This window comes from Odocoileus virginianus, chromosome 4 (genome assembly GCF_023699985.2).
Source record: "Odocoileus virginianus isolate 20LAN1187 ecotype Illinois chromosome 4, Ovbor_1.2, whole genome shotgun sequence".
NCBI lineage: Eukaryota > Metazoa > Chordata > Mammalia > Artiodactyla > Cervidae > Odocoileus > Odocoileus virginianus.
The window spans coordinates 33,322,254-33,340,688 of NC_069677.1; the positions used below are offsets into that span (position 1 = coordinate 33,322,254).

The following is an 18,435-nucleotide window of genomic DNA, read 5'->3' on the forward strand; positions in this document are numbered from 1 at the left end:
TGCCAAGAATGTTCAAGCTACTGCGCAATTGCACTCATTTCACACGCTAGCAATGTATTTCTCAAAATCCTTCAAGCTAGGCTTCAACAGTATGTGAACCAAGAACTCCCAGATGGACAAGATGGATTTAGAAAAGCAAGAGGAACCAGAGCTCAAATTGCCAATATCTGCTAGATCATAGAAAAAGCAAGAGAATTCCAGAAAAACATCTACTTCTACTTCATTGACTATGCTAAAACCTTTGACTGTGTGGTCACAACAAACTGTAGAAAATTCTTAGTGAGGTAGGAATACCAGACCACCTTACCTGCCTCCTAAGAAACCCAAATGTAGGTCAAGAAGCTACAGTTAGAACCGTATATGGAACAGCAAAGTGGTTCCAAACTGGGAAAGGCTGTATATTGTCATCCTGCCTATTTATCTCACATGCAGAGTACATCATGCAAAATGCTGGGCTGGATGAACCCCAATCTGGAATCAAGAGAGCCAGGAGAAATATCAACAACTTCAGACATGCAGATGAGACCACTCTAATGGCCAAAAGTGAAGAATCTCCAAAGATCCTTTTGATGAGGGTGAAAGAGCAAAGTGAAAAAACTGGCTTAAAACTCAACACTCAGAAAGTGAAGATCATAGCATCTGTTTCTATCACTTCATGGCAAATAGATGGGGAAAATATGGAAACTGTCAAATTTCATTTTCTTGGGCTCCAAATCACTGCAGATAGTGACTACACTCATGAAATTCAAAGATGTTTGCTTGGAAGCAAAGCTATGAAAAAACTAGACAGCATATTCAAAAGCAGAGACATCACTTTGCTGACAAAGGCCATCTAGTCAAAGCTATGGTTTTTTTCAGTAATCACGTATGGATGTGAGAATTGGACCATAAATAAGCTGCATGCCAAAGAATTGATGCTTTCAAACTATGGTGCTGGAGAAGACTCTTGAGAGTCCCTTGGTCAACAGGAGATTAAACCAGTAAATTCTAAAGAAAAGCAACCCTGAATCTTCATTAGAAGGACTGATGCTGATTTTTTAGCTACCTGATGCAAAGAGCTTACTCATTGGAAAAGACCCTGTTGCTAGGAAAGACTGAAGGCAGGAGGAAAAGGATGAGATGTTTGGATAGCATCACCAACTCAATGGACATGAATTTGAGTAAACTCTGGGAGATGGTGAAGTACAGGGAAGCCTGGCATGCTGCACTTCATGGGGTTGCAAATAGTCACACACAACTGCGCGAGTGAACAACAACAATCTATAGTCATCCTTTCTAAAATATTCAAATAATTCAAAGAAAAGTCTATTAAAGACATTTCAATTTGTAGGAAAAAAATCAAAATAGCAATAATATGCTTATTTTAGATTACTTTGAATCAACAGAAATGTATTAAGGAAAAGTAGTAAAAACTACCTTTATATTCACCATAGACATATATCCAAAACAAAATGCAATAGAAACAACTATTATTTACTCATTGGCCACTCCCCATCCTGAGAATTCATTATCAAATACTCTCACAGTAGGGATAAAAAGGAGAATGAATGGTCTCCTTTTGGTCTATGCCACAACTGTTTGATCCTTGCAAATTTCTTAAACTACTTGTATTGGGTTGGCCAAAAATGTTTTTTGTTTTTCCACAAGATGTAACATCTTATGAAAAAACCTGAATGAACACTATATCATCTTATTAAGGATGTTATTGATAATCTTGAATGATTAATCTTTTCTAAATGAATAAAAATTTCAAGATTCCAATATGGAAGATAACCTAGTGTAGCAACTGAAAATCTTTGGCATTGATTTGTAACAGAAACATGCAATATAATAGAATACTTTCAAATGAAATACTTAAGGAAAAATAAATTATCTTGGCTACTTGCAAATTTGCTACCAAATTAAACTTTAGTGAATTCTTCATGTCTATAGGCATATGTGCAGAGATAAATTGTAAGATAAGGACAAACACAACTGCAGCAGTCTATCACTTAAGTTGCAATCAAAAATAAGCAGCCATATTCATATATATATTCATGGACCTACATGAACAATGAGACATCTAATGCCTTTTAATTAAAATGAAAAATGGAATCAATTTACTATAAGAATCTAATATTAAATTACACAAACCAAGATTTTAAATGCATGAAATATTTAGAGGTATACCTATGAAAAATGGACCCTCGGTAGATAAACTATAAAACATAAAAGCAAATATTGTTGCTTTTCTTATCCTGATCCATAACCTCCATGTTATTATTATTACACGTTACCGCTATATCACCATGATTATGTTTAGTTTTCTCACATTTTTTAATCTTAGTTTCCCCCCTGTTAGAAAACACTACCCTTTAAAGTAAAATATCCATGACTTTAAACAATATAAATAAGTCAAAAGAACTGATCAAATAATTTGTAAAATTAGGTTCCTATAGACCTAGAATTACAGATGGAATTACCCCATTTCATATGAGAAATGAGATGCATATGATTTTCAAGTCCTCCTAGAAACATCTTCTACATTATAAAAAGCAATGCTTTAAATGGTTTTGTGGGATAGAGAAGGCAGTACTAAGGATGACATATGATAGCAGAAATCAGCCTCTCAGCCCTCAATATTAATCTGATGTCAAATGCAGCAGGGTCAATGCATCATACATTTATGTGATCAAGTAAATTGCTAGAAGAAAATTTGACATTAAGATGATAAACACAGCTATTAACAGAAATCAGGGTCTATGGTAATCAGATCCAATAAGCTAATTAATCTTAGCTCTGTCACAAAGATTCCTTGAAAGTGGAATGATAAGCTAAAGCATAAGTAGCACATTTTGAATCATTTAATCTTCCATCTCCTATGAAGTAAACATGAGATGGATAGGGCCACAGTCACTGGGATTAAATGCTCTTCTTTTCAAGGCCTATTCTGGGAGTCTGTACAGGAGTACATTGTTAGTCCAGCTCCAAGACAGTCAGGATATGAAATTATCTAAGTAACTGATTGTTATCATAAAATGCAATATGATCGGTTTTTACTTTGGTAAAGTTACAAATTACTTTAAGCATTAAAAAAAAGAAAATCAAGTCTGGGCCTCAATGAAACAGCATTGGCAGATCACGCTAAAATAGGGGAAGTGGCAGCAATCTTTCCATAATACCAACACGGTCCGAATAGGGATTATGTCAGCCAAAGTAGCATACACACTAGTCATCTGCACAAGTGAAAATAAGTCATCGACCTACACAGTCCTCTTTTAACAGTAAAGATGAATAATTCACGTTGATTTCACTGAAAATATAATAAACTCATTTTCTATAAAAATATACACACAACTGTCTGATTTTCTAAAAATATTTGTAAATTAATGCATCCTTGAAGCAGACTTTTTTTTTTAAGTATATTTGCCATAAGTTGAATGAAAAGTTCTAATAGCTTTTACTAGAATGAAGTAATGAGTTCATAAATGCCTTAACCACTGCTTTCAGAAAGGACCAATTCCTCAGCCTACCTTGTCACAAAATCATTATGAATGTGTGGAAACATTATGAGCCTTCTTATTTTTGGTTTGAAAGTTTTCTTACCAGGGCCTAAAGTGGTATAAAGAAAACAATAGCTAAAACTCAACATATACTAAACTAATATATACTATAACTCCACAATTTGCAGTAAATTATAAAGGATATGTATACATATATACAAATATTAAATGCATATTAATGTATATATCAAGAAACATATAAAACATTAAGTATTTTAAAGTTCTATAAGCAGATTGGGATAACTGTCTTTAGAAGTTATTTCTGGTATTTAATTGGCCTTATTTTATTAAATTATTTATGTGCAACATAAAAATATTTTGTTGTAATTGAAGCCCATGTTTTATAGCTTTAATCTCTGCAAAAACTGGAACAGTTCCTAATTTTTAAAACCTGAAAATTTCTTCTTGTGCTTGAAAATGGTTAACTTTCCCCTCAGCCTTTTCTTCAGATTAAGTAACTTTCAATTAAATAATTCACATTTTACTGTTCCCTCAATCATCTCTAAATCAGTTCCTCAAAGTCTTCTACCCATCTTAAAATAGAGCAAATCAAACCTACCCTGAGATTCTACTAATTAACCGTGCTTGGGACAGATTATTTTTCTTCGTTTGTGTATCTTTTTCTTGATAAAATGAATCAGTAAGTTTCTGTTTATTTTTAAAGATACTGCCCTGATATCTCCCAGTCTTTTTCAGTTGCTCTAGGGCCAAATTATTCATATTCTTATATAACTAAATTTCTCTGGGATTCTGAGAAATCAGAGCAGTGAGAGAATACAATTATACAGGATCTTTGACTGCAACAACAACAAAGTGTGCCTATTCATTAAGATCTGCTCTGCTCAGATGTGTATTTTTTAAAATGCATTTTACGAAAGAGAAAAATAAATCAGTAATCCTTACCCCAAATTTATAGGCCTTGTTAGCACAATAAAATAAGCTTGTCATAATTAGAAGCTATTCCTTTTTCTGGGAGTTTTGTTAACAGCCAACAAAAATTATACAGTACCAGAAGATATTCACAGCAGCCCATCAGTTACTTCTCATTTTCTCATTAAACATTCCATATGCATCCATCAAGTCATTACAACATTCCACATATCTGTCAACCTTTGCCAGGCTATCACATACAAGCCTGCACTCTAAGACGATTCTTATGAAATATTCATAAACATTTTCAAGTTACAAATTTCTCTCATTCAAGATAAGATTTAATGGCAACACTTTCCTGAACAAGTTAATGAGAACTCTTCTCTAGTAATAAACGAGCTCAGATACACAAGTGCCCCATGATTTCACCAGGCACTTCGGTCAGGAACAAACTCAACACTGATTCACACTCAGCTTTCTTTTGTTTAGGTGCCTAAGGCAATGTCTTCCTGGCTGTCAGCAATCTGATAAAAACATCAAAATTCAGTCAACGTGGATGAAGAGTGATTTAACTTTAATGACCATATCCAACCCACCAATTGATTTTTACCATATTTCAGGGAGAATATCAAGTGATATTTTTATCCCTTAAATCAAGTCAGATTTGGGGCTGCTAAAATGGTAAATCTGAATTCTGATTAGTATGCCTGATTAACTAAGAGCAGAAGCCTACTGAAAGACTCCCGACAGAAATGGGAAATCTTGTTCAAATGGAAAGCATGTTTGGTACCCACTCAATTTGTTCTCTTAGGGTGGGGAGCGGGGGCGGATAGGCTAAATTAATATTGAAACAGAGGCATTTGCAGGCACCTGTTGAGAATCCTGATTTAGTCCACTCACACCACAACCCTCCCCCCAATTTTTATTTTGAAGATTTCAATTTAAATGAACAATATAGCAGGATTAACATTCACATACTAATCACCCAGCTTCTCCAGATGTTATTTATCCCCACATTGCTGTTTTCCACGTATAGCGTTCTCACTCTGAACCATTCGAAAGTAATCTGAAAACTCTTTGTTTAGTTGTGAAGAACCATCATCAAAGCCACAGTGGTGCTGAAGTCTGAGAAAAGGCACTTAAAGTTTCATTCATAAATACAGATACCTTAACAAGCTCTGGGAAGCAAAAAGTGCGCTGGATTTGGAATGACAGCCTTAGCCCTTCTGTGTAACACAGGTATGGTACTCAGTAAGACACTCAAAAATCTCAGAGACTAAGTCACTCTCACTATAGAGCCAGGATCATGCCTACTTCACTAGGATTTTGTTAGGACTATGAGTGTTTATATGACATAAAGTATCTGAAAGAAAAATACATTGTTACACAAATATTATTCAGGAAACTATGTTACTTAAAATCTCCAGTGACAATAAGAATTACCTGGTTACAACACAAAAGCAATAGACCTTTGTTGAGCATTTACTATAAGCTAGATGAATATAATTACACTGGTTTTACAAGGAATTAAGTCTCATTGAGATGAAAAGATTTGAAGACTGACTCTGATTGAAGTGGTAGACCTGGGATCCCCGGGAGGAGGGCATGGCAATCTACTCCAGTATTCTTGCTGAAAAATCCCAGGGACAGAGGAACCTGGCAGGCTACAGCCCACAGGGTCACAGAGTCAGACATGATTGAAATGATTGAGCACACAATAGATTTAGACTAAACTGAAAATTACTTTAAAAACCTTTAACAGAAAAGTTATTTCAACCTGCACATTATTAAAACCACAAAAACGTTATTCTTAACTATAATATATATTAGGCTATAAGACCTTCCCAATAACTTTGCGTAAACACAGCAAAAACATATTTTGAGTTAAAAAGCAATTTAACGAATATTTATGAAAATAAATTAACATACGTTAATAGTTACTTATTAAAATAATATTTTATTGAGTGTATATTGTTTTCAAAGTTCAAGTGAAAATATTTTAAGCTTATGTAGCTACATTAAGATTTTATAGCCTATTAAAGGTTAATTTTTTTATAAAATAAGTACACTAAATTAAAAAATAGATACAATATATTGTGTAGCTATAATTTTAACAAAATAAATTTTAGGGAGAGGTATATTTTCCCCCAGTTACTAATATTTTTCAATGCTATTTTCTTCCAGAAGTAATTTAAGTCTGTCTTCACATATCTCACAGCAACAACAAATTAGTAAAATCCAAGTTGCTGCTCAGAACCAATGTATTACTGAGCAAGGTAGTAATCTATTTTTACCATAAGAAAATGAATGAGGAAAAAAAAGCAAAAGGAAAGAATTTAGAGTCATACAGTGATTAATAGTTATGTAGTGTTTTTTTAAAAAACCTTGTTAATGTGGAGCAAAGGATTTATTTATTTTATAATTAAAACAATTTGTTAATATCCATGACCTCTATGAAATATCAACACAAAAGTGAAAGAACTATGCAAAATTTCCAAGTCAGTTTTAGGATACTCTAAAAGCAAATACATAAGAAAATCTTAAACTAAAGTTTCAATGTCATAATCATTCCTGAAATAATCTAAACCCTTTACTGAAGTACTGAGCTTTAAACAAACAAGACTGGGATTAAACCATTTAGCAAATGATAAGGTCTTAAATTTTTGACCACACAGAATGGTGACCAATAAGAAAAATGGAATTCAAGTAGAAAATGCAGTAATTAAACAAAATATTAGCTTTCTTTTAATAAGTGTTTAGTATATTCTTGGCATTGTGTTAAGTACTTATGTGCATAATTAATTTTGACAACAGCCTTATGATATAGAGGCAATTTCATGATACTCTTGGAATCATATATGATACCTCAATTTTCAAAGTTTAAAATTTGTTTTAGATGTTTATATAACTATAATAGTAATAGTTTCAATTTCTAAAACATTATTATTTTTTAATATTATATAATTCCATTACCTGACCCAAAAAAATCTATGCATTAAAATGCATATTGAAGAATATAAAAATCAAAAGCACCTACTACCCTGTAAGGTTATTGTTTATATTCATCCTTAATAGTCTAATTATATTTACTTTTAACATTCATTTTTCTGCTTATTTATACCTGTCTTATTCCACAAAAATCATTAGAGACAACTTTATTTATTTTTATGGTTTGAGATACTACATGGTATCAGCATAATTTTTTACTGTTAATGCAAGAAGTGCAATCTTAAAAGACTGTATTTCTGTAACTGACTTAAGTATATTATTATATTCAGTTCAGTTTTGCAAGTTTGAAAGAGCTGTCATTCCCCATTATTCAATTCATATTCTTTCTCTTTAGAATCTTATTCAGATTTTAAGGGCTTACTAAGAATAACTTGTATTTATTAAAAATCATGCATGCATTTTAAGAATTAATATTCATATAAAATGCAAGTTGGGATTACTTTTATCACCACTTTGTGAATTAAAAAAATTTTAAAAACCTGAGGTTTTAGATAATATTCCAAAGTCACACAGACATCAAACAGAAGAGCTAGAAATTAAGCTAGTCTCTTCCATCTTTGAATCCTGCCATGTTGTGCTTCACTATTCAAAACAAATCACCCTGTGAATACAGAAGACAACACACTATAAAGACTGGGAAACCCATCTACAGTAAGATAAAGGTAAAAACTGTCAACCAGACAGAGAGAGGGAAAAACTGAAATGTGAAAGGATAGCTCAGGATTATCTCAATGCCAGATGTCATCATCGAGAGACCTACACTGGTGTGAAAAATAATTTCTCAAAAATGAAAATACATCTAAAACTTACACTTTCAGATTTTAGAGTGACACATGGTGTATAAAAAACATTTCTGAAACATGAGTAGTTTTAGGTAGTTAACTGTGCCTTGCTGTGCTCAGGCTTTAGTCGCTTCAGTTGTGTCCGGCTCGTTGTGACCCCATGGTCTGTAGCCCACCAGGCTCCTCTGTCCATGGGATTCTCCAGGCAAGAAGACTGGAGTGGGCTGGCATTTCCTCCACCAGGAGATTTTCTAGACCCAGCGACTGGACCCACATCTCCTGTGTCTCCCACATTGGCAGGCAGATTCTTTACCACTGAGACACCTGGGAAGCCCAAGGAGTTAGTTAAAGGGGATCAACTGCCATTTTCTTTCTTTCCTCCTATCTTTCCTTCCTTCCTTTCTCTCTGGCTTCTTTCTTGATTTATGCCTTTCTCAGTTTATTTCATTTAAGACAAAGAAAATACTCAGGTTTTTTTTTTGCTACCAAACTTACAGGAATGCATGAGGATGCTTTACACTTAACATACTACAAAAAGATACATGAAAAACTCAATCTAATAAATAATGTCACTTGTTATGATTTCACAATATTAAAATGGTTAGTAAAATTAAATTATATGATCATGTAGGTAACACATAGGCATGACTTCTAAATTATTGGATTCATTCACAACAGACTCAAGACTTGCAGATATACCTTCATTTGTTTTAAGCCACGAAAAACCTTTAATATTAAGAATCAGCTTGGAAGCATTCAGGATTAATTATTCTTGTTCTTAATGGCCTGGCAAGCTGCAGTCCATGGGGTCAGACACAATGGGGTTGACAGAGTGACTGAACTGAACTGAACTGAAAATCAGATTGCTAAATAGCAGAATAACACTCAGTCTAGTTTTTTCACTATAACTTATGATTGAAGTTGTATTTCAACAGAAACTACCTTTTGTAGATATGGTAATATTTGATCTAGGTCATTTAGAAAAATAACTAAAGTCAGTCAGTGGAAAATAGAAAGCATTCTGATTAAAAAAATAATAGCACATTTGGCTTTTAAATGCTTTAAATCATTGTTTTCTGGTTTTGTGTTCTAGTCATGACCATGTTTTCTGTGACCAATGGAGCAGCTCTTGACTCATAGTTATAAAATATGGAGTATTGGTCTTTTGTAATTATTTCTGAGAACAGGGCATGAAGTACCTCATTAAATCAGCCAGTGAACAAACTTACCCTTTATAAGTATCAAGATAGTGTTCACTTTTTTTTGTTCATGAAATGCCTTAAAAAATTGCCTTAAAAATGGAGTGTGCTTCCATGTACAGAACATATCTAAAATATCATGAAGTGACACTGAATTAAATATTTGTTTTTTTAATCTGAAATATTCAGAGACTGTCATGTAAATAAATCTGCTAGCTTCATCAATAGCAGGGAAAGTTATAATGTGCCAAAAGTTTCAATAAGGAAGGAGTATTTTTCTTCTTTTGCATCCTTCCAGCCTCACTGTCATATGACACGTAAAGCTGTACCAGTGTACACATACATATACTACACACACACACACAATGGATGTTTTAGCTTAAAAAAATATTGAGTTTCTTTTCTATGTACATTGTTGTACTATTATACTAGGTACCACGTATTGTGATGCTAATTATTAGATAAGCACATCATATTTTAACTTTGGGATACAAAAAATTAAATTTTAGAAGTACCATCTTAAACTTCTACCACATAGAGTAAATGCTGTTCTCTAGTAACTGAAATAAAGAAAATTAATTCTTTTGAATGCAGTTATCCTAGGGATTGAATAAATATCAGAAAAAATAGGAGACTGGGGTAAATGAAACATAGTTCAGCAAATATGAAAAGCGTGCAAACACTTTATGTGAGGTTAGTTTAAAAATACACTCTTTCTCCACACTTACTTTACCTAGAGAATTTCTTAATGACCTTATTGTCCATTTAATGAGTACTGATGGGTAAATCACCAAATATAGAGATTTCTTCACTAAACTCCCAACTCAATGTTTTAAATTTACTTATTTTGTAGATGAAGTTGTGTTTGAAATTCAAATAGTATGAAGTTTACTTTTTCTTAATCTGTTAGAAACAATCTGTTTGAAAATATCAACACGTAACAGTTGCTTTCTATTCCTCATTTCTTTACCAGCTCTTCCAAAAGGCCCAAGTCTTTAAGCATGCTTTATGGAGTTGAGTGGCAGTTGGTTAACTTGCACACTGGCCAAACAATGTACAATTGATATTAAAATATAAATCTTATCTAGTGAATAGATAGGAAACTTTCATTTGTAGGAAGTTACAAAATCATTTGGATTTCTAAAACATTAAAATCATTATTACAAGGATAAAAAGATATAAAAAAATGTAAAATCCAGCTAATATTTGCTAGTATTTTACTATCTAACTATGAGTACTAAGATTACACTCTGAAAAAAAAAAAAAAAAGATTATACTCTGTTACTCCATTTATGAAAAAATAGAAACAGCATTTACAAATATTTTTCTGTAGCTCCACTATGACCAGAAGACATAAGATATTGATACATTTGTAATTTTACCATATGCAAATGTGACTCCTATAAGACTTGGGGCTTAAATGTGGTATGGACCCAGACAACGGTCCAACTTCCACATTTCTGAGGGATTTATTTGATTTCTAGTTGCCACGGAGTACATAGTAATTTTATTTTTTTTTACTATTGCTTTTCAGGAAAATGATTAAAGGAAGGCCAATAGCTTTTTATTATATTTTATAAAATAAATTTCATACTCAAGAGCTATTTAGCAAGTTGGGAATTTGCAAGGGTTTTAGAATCTGCTGTACTGTATCTCAGATTGTCAATGAGAGAAATCTAAGTGAATCCATTATGATATGTAAGAGAGTATTTTGTTTTACAGCTTAAAGAATTAAAGTACTCTCTTATAAAATAAACTGCTATAAATACCAAGTTCAAAAAAACCTTCCCTGTAAGGTTTAAGCATCAGGGACCTAGCACAAGCTAGTTGTGAGGAACTTGCTTGACTCTTTCCTGAAGCAACTAAGAGCAGACATCAATGCACAAAGCTAGAAACCATCTGCCTTTTACGGTTCCTGTAACAAATATGGGGATTTTCACATCAATCCCTCTCTAGAGACTAAATTAACACATACATATAATTTATGATATAAACTAATGAGACTGGTTCTTTCTTGGCTGTAGATTATTTTCTACTCATTTTAGGAGATAATATCACAATTATGCTTCCCCTTGGCCCTCTCCATCTCAGATACAGAGATCCCCTCTTTCTCATTTTTGAACTATGACTTAGATACTACTCCACAGTTAAAATATGATTAACTTTTCTCTTTACTCAGTCAGCCCCATGTTCCCAGTCCAAATGCTCATTTAGAATCATGATTAACAGTTGTAATTCACATAGAAGTCAATTGGTCCTCTTTTTTTCAACCTAGCCATATTGCTGTATTACCTCTCTTTTCAATTTCAACCTCAGAATATATTTGATGGACAGGTGAAGCAAGTTCAGCTCTAATCATGCTATATAACTTGGTCTACTCCATGCTTTCTTTTTTCTTTACAGTGGGAATGTATTTTAACAGATATGGTATCAATAATTGTATAATCTCTGTGACAATTACAGAAAACAGAGTTACCTAGAATAGAACTTGAAACGTTAAAGAAAGGATGCTCTATCTTCTTTGCCTAGAAGAAAACGCCAAGCTTGTCACGAGACTTTGTCTGGAGGGGAATATTTCATAGACCTCTCTGTTAAATCTTTTCATAGGCATGTAAGGAGGATGACCAGGGAAAATGTACTGGGTTCTTAATAACTGTGTCCTATTCCAGATGAACCACTATTTCACTACTTTATGAAACTCATCTAATGGTTTCATAATAGAGGAAAACAATAGGATGGGAAAGACTAGAGATCTCTTCAAGAAAATTAGAGATACCAAGGGAATATTTCATGCAAAGATGGGCTCAGTAAAGGACAGAAATGTTAGGGACCTAACAGAAGCAGAAGATATTAAGAAGAGGTGGCAAGAATACACAGAAGAACTGTACAAAAAAGATCATCACGACCCAGATAATCACGATGGTGTGATCACTCACCTAGAGCCAGACATCCTGGAATGTGAAGTCAAGTGGGCCTTAGGAAGCATGACTATGAACAAAGCTAGTGGAGGGGATGGAATTCCAGTTGAACTATTTCAAATCCTGAAAGATGACACTGTGAAAGTGCTTCACTCAATATGCCAGCAAAGTTGGAAAACTCAGCAGTGGCCACAGGACAGGAAAAGGTCAGTTTTCATTCCAATCCCAAAGAAAGGCAATGCCAAAGAATGCTCAAACTATTGCACAATTGCACTCATCTCACATGCTAGTAAATCAATACTTAAAATTCTCCAAGCCTCTAGGGTTATCATTACCATCTTTCTAAATTCCATATATATATGTTAGTATACTGTATTGGTCATGTCAATGTATGACAAAAACCACCACAATATTATAAAAGTAATTAGCCTCCAACTAATAAAAATAAATGGAAAAAAAAATTCTCCAAGCCAGGGTTCAGCAATACGTAAACTGTGAATGTTCAGATGTTCAAGCTGGTTTTAGAAAAGGCAGAGGAACCAGAGATCAAATTGTCAACATCTGCTGAATCATCAAAAAAGAAAGTTTCAGAAAAATATCTATTTCTGCTTTATTGACTGTGCCAAAGACTTTTGACTGTGTGGATCACAATAAACTGTGGGAAATTCTGAAAAAGATGGGAATACGAGACCACCTGACCCGCCTCTTGAGAAATCTGTATGCAGGTCAGGAAGCAACAGTTAGAACTGGATATGGAACAGACTGGTTCCAAATAAGAAAAGGAGTACATCAAGGCTGTATATTGTCATCCTGCTTATTTAACTTATATGCAGAATATATCATGAGAAATGCTAGACTGGAAGAAGCACAAGCTGGAATCAAGATTGCCGGGAGAAATATCATAACCTCAGATAAGCAGATGACACCACCCTTATGGCAGAAAGTGAAGAAGAACTAAAGAGCCTCTTGATGAAAAGAAAGAGGAGAGTGAAAAAGTTGGGTTAAAGTTCAGCATTCAGAAAACTAAGATCATGGCATCCAGTCCCAGCACTTCATGGCAAATAGATGGGGAATCAGTGGAAACAGTGACTGACTTTATTTTTTGAGCTCCAAAATCACTGCAGATGGTGATTGCAGCCATGAAATTCAAAGACACTTACTCCTTTGAAGGAAAGTTATGACCAACCTAGACAGCATATTAAAAAGCAGAGACATTATGTGTCCAACAAAGGTCCGTCTAGTCAAGGCTATGGTTTTTCCAGTGGTCATGTGTGGATGTGAGAGTTGGACTATAAAGAAAGCTGAGCACCGAAGAATTGATGCTTTTGAACTGTGGTGTTGGAGAAGACTCTTGAGAGTCCCTTAGACTGCGAGGAGGTCCAACCAGTGCATTCTAAAGGAAATCAGTCCTGGGTGTTCATTGGTAGGACTGATGTTGAAGCTGAAACTCCAATACTTTGGCCACCTGATGCAAAAAGCTGACTCATTTGAAAAGACCCTGATACTGGGAAAGATTGAGGGCAGGAGGAAAGGGGACGACACAGGATAATATGGTTGGATGGTATCACCAACTCAATGGACATGGGTTTGGGTGGACTCCGGGAGTTGGTGATGGACAGGGAGGTCTGGAGTCCTGCAGTTCATGGTTTGGCAAAGAGTCAGACATGACTGAGTGACTGAACTAAACTGAACTGAATGTAAATATTCTCTGGAGCCGTCAAATAAAAAGAAATCGACTATTTTAATCCATTATCTACTGGTAAGGATTTTGAGTTTGGCCTATAAACATTGTTAGAAAAAAAATTAAATGCTTTAACATGAATTTTTAGACTGTTTTCTTATAAAATTTATACAAAATCTTCAGAAAAATATAAAGAAGTAGAAATCATCAGTAATTCTATCAACCGAATTTAAATAATTGGCCCCACCACAAACAACATTTTAGTCATCTATATCACTATTAGTTTGAACAATCAGGATTCATATAATATACTGAAAACAGTGTTACAGTGGTTCCCCGTTATTCATAGTTTCACTTTTGGAGGTTTCAGATACTCAGGGTCAAAGACCATTCAAAGTATATTAAATGGAAAATTCTCAAAATATTATTCCTAAGTTTTAAATTATGTGCTGTTCTGAGTAGCCTGATGACATTTCAGGCTGTCCCACTCCCTCCAGCCAGGATGTGAATGGTGCTGTTGCCCAGCATATCTACACTGTGTATGCTCTCCTGCCTGAAAGTCACTATGCAGCTCTCCAGATGATCAGAGTGACTGTGGAGATATTATACTCACATAATTTTTATCACAGCATATTGTTATAGCTGCTCTATTTTCATTATTGTTGTTAATCCCTTACCATGCCTAATTATAAATTAAATTATATCATAGGTATATATGTATAGGGAAAACCATAATATAAGTACGATTTGGTGCTATTTGTGGTTTCAAGAATCCATGGGGTCTTGAAATTTATCCTCTGTGGATAAGTGGATACTCTATTTTTTTTTCCACTGTACTTTTAAACATCCAAAAAGGTACATTCTCCCCCCAAAACTTAGAGGAAGACTTCTTCTGACTGTTGGTAATAAAATGTCCTCTAAGCAATTTGAATCACTTGTCTTAAATAAATAATTAGAATCACTAGTCTTATACCATGATCAAAACTGTACCCTTGATTTAAAATTGCATGTTCTTGCCCCTCTACCAGATTTACACTATTGTTGGCGGAGTGCACTCTATCTTATTTCCTTCCTCATTCATTTGTGATACTTATCTATAAATTGAAGATAATAATCCATAATTCAACACTATGATGATTGTAAAGATTAATGTGAAAATACATTAAAAATGTTTAGAAAAATATTTAGCCCACATTTCTAACAATGTTACTTTTAGAAGTAACAATAATAATTATTATATAATTATTATAAATGTCCTCTTTATAACTTGTTTGACATCTGAGGATTTTCACATATTTTAAATATGTTTTATGTTGCAATTATTGTACAGTATTCAGCTGTACCAGTATAGAATGATTTTCAATGCTAAACTGGATGTATGTCTGTGTGCTCAGTCATGTCCAACTCTTTGCAGCCCCATGGACTATAGCCCTCCAGGCTCCTCTGTCCATGGGATTTTCCAGGCAAGAATACTGGAGTGGGTTGCTATTTCCTACTCCAGGGGATCTTCCCATCCAGGGATCGAACTCATGTCTCCTGTGTTTCCCCCACTGGCAGGCAGATTCTTTACCACTGAGCCACATGGGAAACTGAAACTAGATGCATATATCATTTCAAATATTTTCTCACATCATTGGCCATCATGTTTTTATCATACCTGTTTTTCCCCCTTAGAATATATTGATTGAAATGGAATTATTCAGTCAAAATGTGATTATTTAAAGGCCTTTAATACATACTGACAAATTGTCCTACAAAACACTAGTATTAATGTTATCAATGTATATTTTCAAGACTATCTTTAAAATTCTGGCCTGTTATCTTTTATCAGACATTGATTTAAGTATAAGGGCATCCTTGGAAAATAATTTTAAAAAACAGGCACAGAATGTTTTCTTGTGTCCTTACAGAGTGTGCCAACAGAGTTCTGGAAACTTTTTTGCTCTTAGGAGTAAGCAAAGCTCATATAGTTTTGAATAAGGTGAAATCTAGTATATGTTCAGAACCAGAGCATTCCAGTGACAGAACTACACTGACTATTCTTTTTTAATAGGAAAAGAAAATGAACTAAGGAAGAGCACTAGTGACTCTCTATTGTGATGGTTCATTATGAGATACTTAGATTGAACTGCTTTAATTATGTAGATGCATCTAGTGGATGAGTGTTAATAAACTTCTATTTAAATAAAATAAATCAAAACTCTGCCTCTTCTTAGTATATTATACTTTAATTAAATTTCTGAGCACAGCCAGTAACTATGACGTTATAGAGTCGACAAAATTAATCACTGAGGAATGTAAATCTGCGAGATACTAGTGTAACATAAAGCACATGGTAATTAGATAATAGATTAGAAGTTTCACAGATGTCATAAGAAGAGGACACTGTGGTTCTCATTTTTACCATTCCAGATAGATGTTATAAAGGGAATGCCAATTTTATGAAGGTCCCACAAGCACAATATACTAAAGATTTTAATATGAAATTTTCCATTTTGGAAAAGTTATCTTCCTGTGACACATTATGCCTCTTTCTCTCTCTCTAAACACTCTCACTCACACACACATACATACATACACTCTCTCTCTTCATGTTCCCAGATACAAGTGTAACCCCAACTAAACAAAATTCACCCCACAACCAAATGATGGGCACTGGACTAACCTTATAAAGTAGTGGCAATTTTCCTAATTTCAAGAGTGCAATCCGATTTGTGACATTTTTCATTTTTTTAATCCGCTTTAAGTCATCTGCATTTCCATAACTCACATCAATGACTTCAGCCTGAAAGAGAAGACAAAGAAAAATAAAGCCCTGTCAGGAGAATTAGGGCAATTTGTCCATTTAGTATAACAAAATCATTCATAGTAATTTGAAATGTTCAAAGGAGAAATAATCTCTCTTATGTGTCCCAATCATGACCTTTCCAGTTCTATCAGGGTACAACAATTCTTCTTTGAGAGGTCAATGGAGAAAAAGGTTTAGAGTTATATTTGTTTTTTACTCACACTTCTGGAAAAGTTGCAAACCCAGTTTATGTCTCTAAAAGACCATGGAGTTTGGTAGTCTATACTCATATTTCTGAAATTTGAATCAGAAAACTGCAAAATTCATTTCCTTAAGGGTCAACAATAATCATGCCATTCTGAGATGCGGAAATAACTCAAAAGACTCTCTGCTGCTAAGTCACTTCAGTTGTGTCCGACTCTGTGTGACCCCATAGACAGCAATCCACAGGCTCCCCCATCGCTGGGGTTCTCTAGGCAAGAACACTGGAGTGGGTTGCCATTTCCTTCTCCAATGCATGAAAGTGAAAAGTGAAAGTGAAGTCGCTCAGTCGTGTCCGACTCCTAGTGACCCCATGGACTGCAGCCTACCAGGCTCCTCCATCCAAATGATTTTCCAGGCAAGAGTACTGGAGTGGGTTGCCATTGCCTTCTCCGAAAGATTCTCTATGTTATCCAAATTAGGTACAAAGTTCATGATGCCCAGCTGTTTGGGACGTGCACATAATCCAGCTGTGACAACCCCCTGGGTTATGCAGTATACAACCTGTACAGCCACACATCCTATTATGATATCCAAAACTTCAGAATATCCCCCAAACAACTATTTCTGTCACCTTTCCCATGAGGCCCCTAGAGTTATATTTTATATCAATATTTCTCACTTTAAAGTCTCTTTCATTGACATATAAGTTGTTGCCTTCCCAGAACTTTTAATGGGAATCCTCTGATGTAGTTATTTCCTTCCCCACTGGAAAAGTACTGCCCTGAGAGTTTGATTCAGCATACACCTATAGCCAAGATGATTCCTTTCAGCTTTACTTTTTAAAAATTCTAACTCAAATAAAGCTGTTATGCTTTCCATATTGTGCTGCACTCAATATGCCAACAAATTTAGAAAACTCAGCAGTGGCCGCAGGACTGGAAAAGGTCAGTTTTCATTCCAATCCCAAAGAAAGGCAATGCCAAAGAGTGTTCAAACTACTGCACAATTGCAGTCATCTCACATGCTAGTAAAGTAATGCTCAAAATTCTCCAAGCCAGATTTCAACAGAACATTAATCAAGAACTTCCAGAGGTTCAAGCTGGATTTAGAAAAGGCAGAGATCAAATTGCTATCATACGTTGGATCATCAAAAAAGCAAGAGAGCTCCAGAAAAACATCTACCTCTGCTTTATTGACTACGTCAAAGCCTTTGACTCTGTAGATCACCACAAAACTTGGAAAATTCTTAAAGAGATGGGAATACCAGAACACCTTACCTGCCTGCTGAGAAATCTGTATGCGGGTCAAGAGGCAGCAGTTAGAACCAGACATGGAACAACAGGCTGGTTTCAAATTGGGAAAGGAGTATGTCGAGGCTATATATTGTCACCTTGCTTATTTAACTTAAATGCATAGTACATCATGTGAAATGCTGGGCGGGA

General features: G+C 34.5%; 1 protein-coding gene across 3 annotated transcripts in view; it reads right to left on the minus strand.

Moving 5' to 3' along the window:
• NAALADL2 (N-acetylated alpha-linked acidic dipeptidase like 2) overlaps window positions 1-18,435 on the minus strand; it is a 1,503,552-nt gene that overhangs the window by 641,134 nt on the left and 843,983 nt on the right. For all 3 annotated transcript variants that reach the window (XM_070466387.1, XM_070466388.1, XM_070466386.1), the window contains one exon: window positions 16,667-16,786. In XM_070466387.1, the coding sequence (XP_070322488.1) occupies window positions 16,667-16,786 (120 nt within the window). The remainder of the gene's footprint in view (window positions 1-16,666; window positions 16,787-18,435) is intronic.